Source organism: Mus caroli, chromosome 15 (assembly GCF_900094665.2).
Source record: "Mus caroli chromosome 15, CAROLI_EIJ_v1.1, whole genome shotgun sequence".
In the NCBI taxonomy this organism is placed as follows: Eukaryota; Metazoa; Chordata; class Mammalia; order Rodentia; family Muridae; genus Mus; species Mus caroli.
This window is the reverse complement of record NC_034584.1, coordinates 75,924,334-75,934,265: the sequence shown is the minus strand read 5'-3', so window position 1 is coordinate 75,934,265 and position 9,932 is coordinate 75,924,334. Positions and strand designations below refer to the sequence as shown.

The window sequence follows — 9,932 nt, the reverse complement described above, 5'->3', positions numbered from 1 at the left end:
TCACACCCAGTCTTAGTTGTCAATCCCAGAGAACCGCCTGCCTCTGCCACCCAGGTGCTAGGATCAAAGGTGCATGTCACACCCAGTCTTAGTTGCTGCACTAGTGCAGTGAGGAGACACCATGAGCAAGGTGACAAGAGAAAGCATTTTACTGGGGGCTTACTGTTGCCAAGGTTGTCCTTCAGCGTTGTGGTGGAAGCGTGCTGGCACACGTGGTGTTGGAGTAGGAGAGCTGAGAGCTATGCCCTCCACTGCCAAGGGAGTAACGCTCGCCTGCTGTGGGTCTGTGAAACCTTAAAGCCCACTCCCACTGACACGAGAAGGCCATACCTTCTTTCTAATCTTTCTTAAGTTGTGTCCCTCCCCAATGACTTAAGTATTCACATTTATGGGCCTGTGGAGGTCACACTTAGTCAGCCATGACATCCAGGTCTGTTTGTCTGTCTGTCTTTTTTTCTTTCTTTCATTACATGGATTTATTTTGAATGTGGGTGTATATATACACACACAGCACACATGAATAGGTCACGGCACAGCGCATGAGGAGAAAGGGGTCCCGGGATCTACCTTGACTGCTGAACCATTCTGCCAATACCATCTCCCCACATCTCATGGGACTTGAATTCACTTTACATCCACTGTGTAAGCAAAGATGGCTTTGGACTTCTGATACCCCTGCCTCCCTCTCTCAACTGCAGGGGTTACAGGCAGAGATCACCATGCCCGGTTGAGGTCAGTTCACTGGATCCTGAGAGAAACCTCCACAGAAGATGATTGCTGGCAGCTCTGCCCCAGCTCTGAAGTGCTCTAGTCCCTGAGCAGCTCTTGGGAGGGCTGTGACTAGGGGCAATATTGGTGGTAGACATGTAGACACTGAGCCAAGTCGTTTAGAACACCAGGGTGTGTGAACACCAAGCTGTGTGGGCTTCTGGTCTGCGGAAGTGCTTTGGCCACATATCCCTGTCTGTGTGTCTGAGGCGGTGTGAGAGTGATGGAGTTCTCAACACTTCCTGGCTGTGATCTGGGGCACAGACTTTGGGACACTGGGAAGTGTAACTTTTTTTAAAGAAAGATTTATTTATTTATTATATGTAAGTAGCTGTCACCAGACACCCTGAAGAGGGCATCAGATCTCATTACAGATGGTTGTGAGCCACCATGTGGTTGCTGGGATTTGAACTCAGGACCTTTGGAAGAGCAGTCAGTGCTCTTAACCGCTGAGCCATCTCTCCAGTCCTCTGGGAGGTGTAACTTAAGCAGGGACAGTAAACTTGGTCATTGTGGTCTCACCCGGCCACCAGTCAACTTCATGTCCATCCTATCCACTTAACGCTCTAGCTGCTGTCTCAGATTTGAACGTGGAAAGTTGAGGCTGAGAGGCAGTGTCCTTGCTGGTCCGGCAGGGAGGAGGCAGAGCTGGCATTGGAAGCTGGCTTGTCACTCAGGCCCTGCTCTTTCCAGAGTTCTGCATCCTGAGGTCTCTGCCACAGTTACCTCCTGCAGTCTCAGCTTATGTCCATTAGTGTAAGGGATGCACAGAGCTTGCTTTTGATCCTGAGGGTTTTGGAGGAGCCAGGCCCTGAGGTAACTGCATGCCTGTGTACACAGGTCGTATACAACGTGGGACTCTGCATCTGTCTGTTTGATATCACCAAGCTGGAGGATGCCTATGTGTTCCCAGGGGATGGAGCATCACACACCAAAGGTGAGTGCTTTCTCTTGGAGTTCGTTTCTCTGTAACAAAAGATGAAGCTGCCATGCGTCTTGAGGTGGTGGGAGACCTGGGCCCCAGTCCTAACTCTTCAAGGAATTGACTTCAGTGACTGGGCACTCGTGCCCTCTCTGGGCCTGAGTTTCTTTACCTGCGAATTATCAGTGTGGATGACTACAGGTAAAAGCCACTACAGTTTGAGATTGTGGTTCAGCCTGTGTGTCCCTAGGGCTCGATCTAGTGCCCCTGCTATCTGCCGCCCCCATACTGCTCATTGCTTTGTGGTGAGATGGCCCACTAGGCAAGGGCCCTAAGCTGCGGCTGTTACTGCCTGGAGAGCAGAGAGCAGGGGAGAGCAGGCCAGTTGGGTCTAGGGACCTAAAGGGGCAGTAGGACACAGCGATTAAAAGTGTCCTTTGGGGCCAGCAAGTGGCTCAGGGATAACTAATGTGCCTGTCACACAATCTAGAGAACTGAGTGTGCAGCCGTGCCCTCTGATCTCCACATTATGTATGTGTGCGCGGGCCTGCGCGAATGCACGCGTGTGGCCTCCGAGCAGGAATGCTGATGCATGACTGTGATCCCGACACTTGGGACATGGGAACAGGAGTCCCAGGCCAGCCTGAGCTGTCCAACAGTGATAGTGGAGTCTATACTTGAGGGCTCCCAGGAGGACTAAGGAATTAATATAATAGAGCTCGGCACTGAGGGAGTGTGGGGATCCCTGTCTCTGTTGCTCTGTGGGCTGCTTGGGTCTTCTGGGCAGTTAGCCAGGGCTGGTCTGAAGTTCTGTGCCTAAGTATGTCTTCAGCATATCTGGATGCCATTGGCCAGAAGATGTCACATGGCTAAAACTAAGGGCTAGAGAAAGAGACTCTGCCCCTTGTTGAGGGGAAATGCAGTAAAACCGAAAGGTCCATGCATCTGCTGGGCAGAGCCTGCAGGAGCAGTGGGCGGAGCTGGTGACCAGGGCGCCTTTGTAGCTTTCTCTCCTGGTACTGGACAGCAGTGTGGATCTGTAGCCTGCCCAGCAAAGTGACAGACAGAAAAGCCACAGTGAGCCTTGTCTTGTCTGTGTTGGCCATCTTTGTCTGTGTTGGCCATCTTCATAGCCCAGGGATAGGTGGGTGGGTGTTTGGAGACAGCATGGGGTCTGTGCGGGCACCCGAATCAGTTGAGCCCCAGGAAACAGGCTGTCTTTGTGTGGACTAGGCATTCTTGTGAGTAGAAAAGGGAGCCCAGAGTGGAGAAAGCTCTGAGGAGCCCTGTTCTCAGAGAGGAACCAAGCCAAGCTGGGCTCTGCTTCTGTTCTCAGAGAACGCTGTGAGCTAAGCCAAGAGCCTGTTGTCCAGAGGCAAGGGCTAGTAGGTATCCAACTTCAGGAAGGCCAGAAACAGTGCTGCCATCACATTGGTGATGTTTGGCACTTGGTCTCCAGGATTGGCTTGGATTGTCCCAAACACCCTGCTCCCCCTGCATTTCTTGTTTCCTGGTGGGAGATGTGAAGTACAGGACCTGTGTTTGAATTCTGGCTCTGAGCCCTGGGATGGGCCCTGGGCTCTAAGTACACTGTATCCCACCATGCGAGCGCCACTCGGGGTTCTGCAATCCTTGGAGCCACGGAGCACTGCAGGAACCTCAGAAACTCAGAGTCAGACTCGGGGCAAGCCTCTTTATTCCCTGAGCATTTTTGCTGGCCCTCTTCTGCTTTCTGGCTCACCAGACCAGTGCCTCATGTGAGTGGGATCGGGAATTGGTCCTTTTCACAGAAACAGCGCCCCCAAGGGTTGGGAGTACCCATCCTGGGATCTGTTTGCTTTATGCCTGGTAACTAAAAGCCAATGAGACATGCCCTGGGGGGTCTGGGGGCAATGAAGTACAGTCCTGCGGATGGAAACCCAGAGCCTCATGCCACATCCTAGTCTCTTATTATTGTTTTAAGACAGGGTTTCTCTGTGTAGCTCTGGCTGTCCTGTAACCCACTATGTACACCAGGCTGGCTTCGACCTCACAGAGCTCTTTAATTCCAGGGTTCTGGGATTAAAGACATGCGCCATCATACCCAGCTCCAGCCTTCCTTTTTTTTAAAAATTTTTTTTTATATATTTATTGATTGATCTATTTATTTGTTTGTTGTTTGTTTGTTTTTTTCTCCCCACCCCTTTTTTTGAGACAGGGTTTCTCTGTGTAGCCCTGGCTGTCCTGGAACTCACTCTGTAGACCAGGCTGGCCTTGAACTCAGAAACCTGCCTGCCTCTGCCTCCCAAGTGCTGGGATTAAAGGGGTGTGACACCCACCATTGCCCGGCCCCGTCTTCCTTTTCGAGGCTGACTGTTGTTCTACTGTGTGTACCCTGAGGTGCTCACCGCTTGCTTTCAGATGTGTTCAGGCTGTGGGCCCTGGGTTCCATGCTGTGCTGTCCCAGCACATGCCCAGCTAAGCAGGGCCCAAGCCTGGCAGGAGCTTTGAGCTGAATGCTAGGTCTTGTGGAGGGAGGGCACGGTGTTCCATCCTGTGCATAAGTCACCCATGGCGAGACTTAGCAGAAGCCTCGGTCATGTTCAGGTTGTCACCTCACAGAAGGTAGAGTGCAGTTGGACAGAACCAGGCATGGTAGGCCCTGATGTCCTAAGATGGGTGCTGGCAGGCTAGGCAACTGAAGGAGTCCTGGTAGAAGCCAGTGTGCGTTCAGCATGGTGTCCTTGTCTAGGGAGCGGCGTAGAGCAGTGATTCTCAGCTTGTGGTCACAACTCTTTGTGGGTTGAATATCAGATACTTACATCAGGATTCATAACAGTAGCAAAATTACAGTTATGAAGTAGCAGTGAAATGATTTTACGGCTGGGGTCACCACAGCATGAGGAACTGTATTAGGAAGGCTGAGAACCGCTGCCTTAGAGTCTATCCATGGCTGAGTGGGCAGAACTGTGTGGTTGGAACAGGACACAGTCCCTGAGCCGCCTCCTCTTCCTCTGTGTGGTAGAATACGGTGTCTGTCACAGGAGGCTCATATGGGCAGTCTGCTGGCAGAGAGCATCTTCCTGAGTGAGAGGGCCAGTGAGGTGTGGCCTCTCTGCTGAGGCCCCAAATCATTCTGCTGTTGGCACAGCTTCAGCTGGCATTTTCCTTGGGTTCAGGTGAGCAGGAACCCATGAAGTCACCTATGTGTCGCCCTCACCACAGCCGAGGCAGGCAGCCGAGGCATTTTTAGGTCAGCTGTGTGCTGAGGGTAAGCTTGCTCAGGCCTCAGGAGACAGGAGCTTCCCTTTTATCCTCTCGGATGCGAAGGGCAGCCTGAAGGTTGTTTGGAATCGACTTTGGAGTGCCTCATGGCCCAGGCTGAGGCTCAGGTATGGCTAAGATGCATTTGGAAGCCAGCCTCAGTTCCAGGGCAGCAGCTGCCGATGGTTCCTTATAGGGACCAAGCTGTGACCTTGCATGCCTTAGTGGACAGACAGGTCTAGGCCTGCAAGAGGACTCAGCACGAGGTGAAGCGCTGGCTAAGTGAGGTGGGCATTGAGGAATATGAGTGGCTCTAGGTTCTGCGGCCTTCTTGGAGACCTGGCGTGACTCTTAACAGTGTGGCCTTCTTCTCTAGTCCATTTCCGCTACGTGGTGTTCCACCCCTTCCTGGATGAGATCCTCATTGGGAAGATCAAAGGCTGCAGCCCAGAGGGTGTGCACGGTAAGGTGCCCTGACCCCTGGGGTAAGGCTGGAGCACAGTGGGGTGGGCAGTAGATGTTGTAGCGCCAGATGAGGGGTGCCTCATCCCCTCATGTTCTCAAGGATGAAGTAAGGCCACAGCTCAGGGGCTGAGATAGGTGCTGAGCTGGTGGATGGAGGTGACAGGCTCTGGTGCCTGTGGTCTCTATATGCAGTGAGTTGGGACAGCTGGAGCTCAATACTGGGAGCTGCCCGGGGCTGCTCAGCACATGTGGGTAGTATAGATACAGAAGTGGGACTTTGAGGGAGGAGGGGACAGGTTGGAAACACCTGGGCCACACAGGAAAGAGACCCCATCTCATGTCATCATTTCTTCCAGTCTCTTTAGGGTTCTTTGATGACATTCTCATCCCCCCTGAGTCACTGCAGCAGCCTGCCAAGTTGTATCCTCTCAAGTATGATTTGAGGCAAGTGGACAGCCCTGTGGTGACCCTGGCAGCTCTGTGATCTGCCACTGCTGGCGGTGCTGGTGTGAAACCCCAGGCCACCTCTGCTTCCAGTTCTGACCATGGTATCCACATGCCCATGTCTGACAGGCTGGGCAATAGAGCTGTACATTATCTTTGGGGCTCTTGTTACCCCTTGTCACTTCACTCAGGCTGTCTCTGCAGGAGTCAGTTCAGATGTCCCCAGCAGCTTCACCCTGGCTGGTAGCCTCCATTTCCCAGCATGTGGGGTAGAGTACAGAGCTGTTTGTCTTCACCCCAGCTCTGGGGCTGTTTTAATGGGAATGTCACTGGTTCCAGGAGGGGCTCAGGTGGTATGTGACAACTGCACTCATGGCTCCTGGCAGACATGGAGAATGCAGTGTGCCACTAGAGGGCAGCATAGCTCTGTAGGGTATGGGGAGGAGTAGGGCAGGTGAGCTCAGCCTCTCCTCTCACCCAGGCCTGCAGAGACTGTGGCCCTGCTCTATTGTCCCTCCTCCCCTCCTCCTCATCAGGCAGGTGGCAGTCAAACCTGCCTCTCATCTTGAGACCCAGGCAAGCCCAGGATCTGCCTGCCTGTTAGATTAGTAAGATTAGGACTCACAGAAGTGCAGGGCACCCAGATAATTCTCACTTCTAGATGCGGGACTGTCATTCTCAGCTTGGGTCCTGGTACAAACTGGCTCCTCTCCAAGGGGCAGAAGCAGCGTTCACTGCATTTCCTAGCACAGTCTCAACTTAGGGTTGGTTTTAACTTGGGTGAGTACTTCAGAGACCCCTCAGCCTCATGCACTCCCATGATGCGATTGTGGCCTTGACGCTGGGCCCCAGTGATGAAACGGAACAAGTGTGGGTGTGGGAGTACGAGACAGAGGAAGGAGCTCATGATCTGTACATGGACACTGGGGAGGAGATCCGCTTCAGGGTGGTGGACGAGAGCTTTGTGGACACGTCCCCCACAGGACCCAGTTCTGCCGAGGCTGCCTCTTCAAGCGAGGAGCTGCCCAAGAAGGAAGCGCCATATACACTTGTGGTAAGCTGACAGGAGACTGCTTTCTTGAGGTTTCATTCCTAGAACCCCTTTAGCAGGTCAGGTCTCTTGTGAATGTCATCTGCCAGTCACACTAGTCTGCTTTTGAGGGCTGGGACCATGAGGTGACAAGGTTGCTGTAGATGATGGGCAGGCAAGGTGAAATTTTAGGTATCATGATCTTTAAGGCTAGAGAGATCAAAGCTGAGGCTGGAGCAGGGCTCCAAGTGTTTCTCAGGCTCCTCCCTCTGGGCAACTTTGGGAGCTCAGAAAGACAAGTCGGGGGTTGAGGAAACATTACCTGATCCCACTTAAGGCTTTGGAGTCTCTTTTCTAATACCCCGGCGAGCTAGGGCAGAAATGGTGGTATGGCTCTCAGTCTCTCCACAACCTCCCAGCTGTTGTGAACCCTGACCTTCCTTTGCTGTGCTGTGCCTACTAGGTGCTGAACAGGGTGGGGTACTAGTCCCTCCTGTCCCGGGCAGCCCAGCTCTGAGTAATAATGAGTGTACTTGTTTGTTTGTTTTTCTGTCTTTGGCAGGGATCTATCAGTGAGCCAGGACTGGGCCTTCTCTCCTGGTGGACAAGCAACTAGCCCTGGAGCTCACAGTGACTGCCCAGCCTGAAGACCCTGTCCAGACTTGGGAAAGTAGAGAGCAGTTTGAGTGTTCCCCAGAGCCAGGCTTGGTGGGACCAGGAGCAGTGACAAGTGCTTGTCCTCTCCCTCCCCAGCACAGAGTGTAATGGATCCAGGCTGGCTTTTCACTTGCTGTAAAGCAGAGAGTAGCCTGGAGTTTCTGATCCTCCAGCTGGGATTCCAGGTGTGCAGTGCCACCTTGAGCCTATGTGGAAGGTAGGAATGGGTCCTAGGACTCGTGCACACCAGGGAGGCATTCTCCCAGGGAGCTGCTTCCCCAGCACAAGGACTGTTTGGTGGTTTTTGTAATTTCTTCAGGGCTGAGGATGGAACCCAGGGCCTCTTTCATGTTAGGTGGGTGTTGTACTACTGAGCTAGGCCCAGTCTATCCTACGAACTTCTGGCTTTTAGTGACAGCAGAATACATTTAATAAATACTGGTGGCAGCAGCAGGAACCTCCCCATTTCATTAGCTGACATCACCATCTAAGGTCACTGAATTGTCAATCTGGGATAGCATGTCCTGCCTCACCCCAGGGTCCATTTAAAGATGACCTCTCTCCCAAGCCCACAGGCAGTAGATCTTTGTTTATGGGACCAGACTGAGTACTGAACCTAGTGGTGCTGTGATAAAGGTAGAGGTCACTGGATAGGGGTTTTGGGTCCGTGCTGTCAGCTGCTGGTGACGTGAGACTACCAAGCAGCACCCTCCCTACTGCCAGAGTCTGGTAGGCAGAGCTTTCAAAATGAGCAAACCCCTCTCTGTCTAGGAAGTAGAGATAGAGGCCTACCTCACAGGAAGCCTGGGGCTGCTGCTGCCTCAGCTGACCATGAGGGCCGCCCCAGGTCCACAGATGACTGTCTAGTCTTGCTGTCCCTTTCTCACTGGCACTTGTATGATAAATACTGTTTTGTGACAAACCACCATGGCCTGCCTGGGCCTTTCCATGTGAGATTTAGCTGATGCAGCCTAATGGAGAGAGCCTGTCTTCTCACATCTCCTCTGCGGAGGCTAGAGGGGCAGACAGCATGCAGCATTTGATTATTAGCTGTGTCCTGGGGCAGATTCCTTCTCAGGCTGTTTTAACTCTGTAGTCTACACTGGACTTGAACTCATACCCATCTGCCTCTGCCAGGATTAAAGGTGTGTGCAACTAGCAGCAGCAGCAGCAGCTTTGTTTTTAAGGTAGGCACTGCGCCTACTCTCAAGGTGAAGACCAGGTCTAGTACTGTAGCCCCAGGGGAACAGAGGAGGCAGCTCTTGGTCTCTGAACCTCTCCTCTACTGCAGGTACATGTGACCAGGGTCCAGATGTGGTGACCAAGGCCTGATGGAATCTTGGCTTGAAAAACCCTCCATTAGCTCATGCTGGTAATAGTAGACACCAACCACTCAGACAGAACATTAATAGATTTGGATCTTTTTTTTTTTATCTTGTAAGAACAAGTTTCTCTAAAATCCTTCAGCCACCAGTGAAATGATCAGGCAGAATAAAAACTTCTGTAGAGGGAGTGCTGTCATCAAAAATAAATACAGTTGCATGGGTTGCTCAAAGAGAAACCAAACTGAACAGGAAGGCGGGGCTGGAACATCTTAAATGCCCTCCCTGGAGGTTCACTCTGGGCTGAGGCTAGGCAGGAAGTCTGGTCACCATCTTAGAGCAGGAGGTCATGCTGCACAGACCAGATTAGGCTCTGATGATGCACATGGACCTGTGACAAAAGTGACACCCAGCAGGGTCCAGAGTGGGACAGGACAGCCAGCCTGGCTCCTCACTGCTGCAGCTCCTTCATCCTGTTGAGGGCGCTGCCTGCACGGAACCACTCGATCTGGGTCTCGTTGAAGGTGTGGTTCAGGAGGATGGTCTCCTGGGTCCCATTGGGGTGCTTGATGATGCAGTTCAGAGGCTGCAATAGAAGAATGGGTGTGGGCTGGGGAGCAGACAGTGCTCCGAGGAGCACAGTCCTCACTGGGGGCCCTTAAAACCTAAGATTGTATCAGGCAAGCTGTTGGATACTAAGTGCCAGGCCAGGGCTCATGTCTGGGTTGGCTTTCAGGTGGACCATGGATTCACAAGAGCTGTATGAATGGGTGTAGCAGGACAGGAAACAAGGTGATTGCCCAACCCCACCCACCCAAGAGATCCCAGGTTTGTTTCCCCTCTTCCCTAGCCTGACCTTTCCAGGGGCAAAGTCCTTCAGGCCTTGAATAGTCAGCTTGTCCACTGGATGAATCTTGTTGTAGTCGGAGGGGTCAGCGAAGGTGAGGGGCAGCAAGCCCTGCTTCTTTAGATTGGTTTCTGTTAGACAAATATGAAGTTGCAGTGTGGTTCCTCTACCCAAGGCTCCTCAGGAGCCCCAGGCACTCTTCTCTAACACAGTCAAGGGATATGAGACAGACCC

The 9,932-nt window shown here is 52.5% G+C and overlaps 2 protein-coding genes across 3 annotated transcripts in view; one reads left to right on the top strand and one right to left on the bottom strand.

Annotated features, from left to right (window-relative positions):
- Positions 1-9,095, top strand: part of Polr3h (RNA polymerase III subunit H) — an 11,749-nt gene extending 2,654 nt beyond the window's left edge. The window contains exons 2-6 of the mRNA XM_021183608.2: positions 1,609-1,705; positions 5,310-5,396; positions 5,755-5,818; positions 6,695-6,896; positions 7,435-9,095. Coding sequence (XP_021039267.1) covers positions 1,609-1,705; positions 5,310-5,396; positions 5,755-5,818; positions 6,695-6,896; positions 7,435-7,488 — 504 coding nt within the window. The 3' untranslated portion in view covers positions 7,489-9,095. The remainder of the gene's footprint in view (positions 1-1,608; positions 1,706-5,309; positions 5,397-5,754; positions 5,819-6,694; positions 6,897-7,434) is intronic.
- Aco2 (aconitase 2) overlaps positions 8,939-9,932 on the bottom strand; it is a 41,220-nt gene continuing 40,226 nt past the window's right edge. For both annotated transcript variants that reach the window (XM_021182735.2, XM_021182734.2), the window contains exons 17-18: positions 9,708-9,829; positions 8,939-9,437 (exon numbers count right to left, since the gene is read on the bottom strand). In XM_021182735.2, the coding sequence (XP_021038394.1) occupies positions 9,303-9,437; positions 9,708-9,829 (257 nt within the window). In that variant the 3' untranslated portion in view covers positions 8,939-9,302. The remainder of the gene's footprint in view (positions 9,438-9,707; positions 9,830-9,932) is intronic.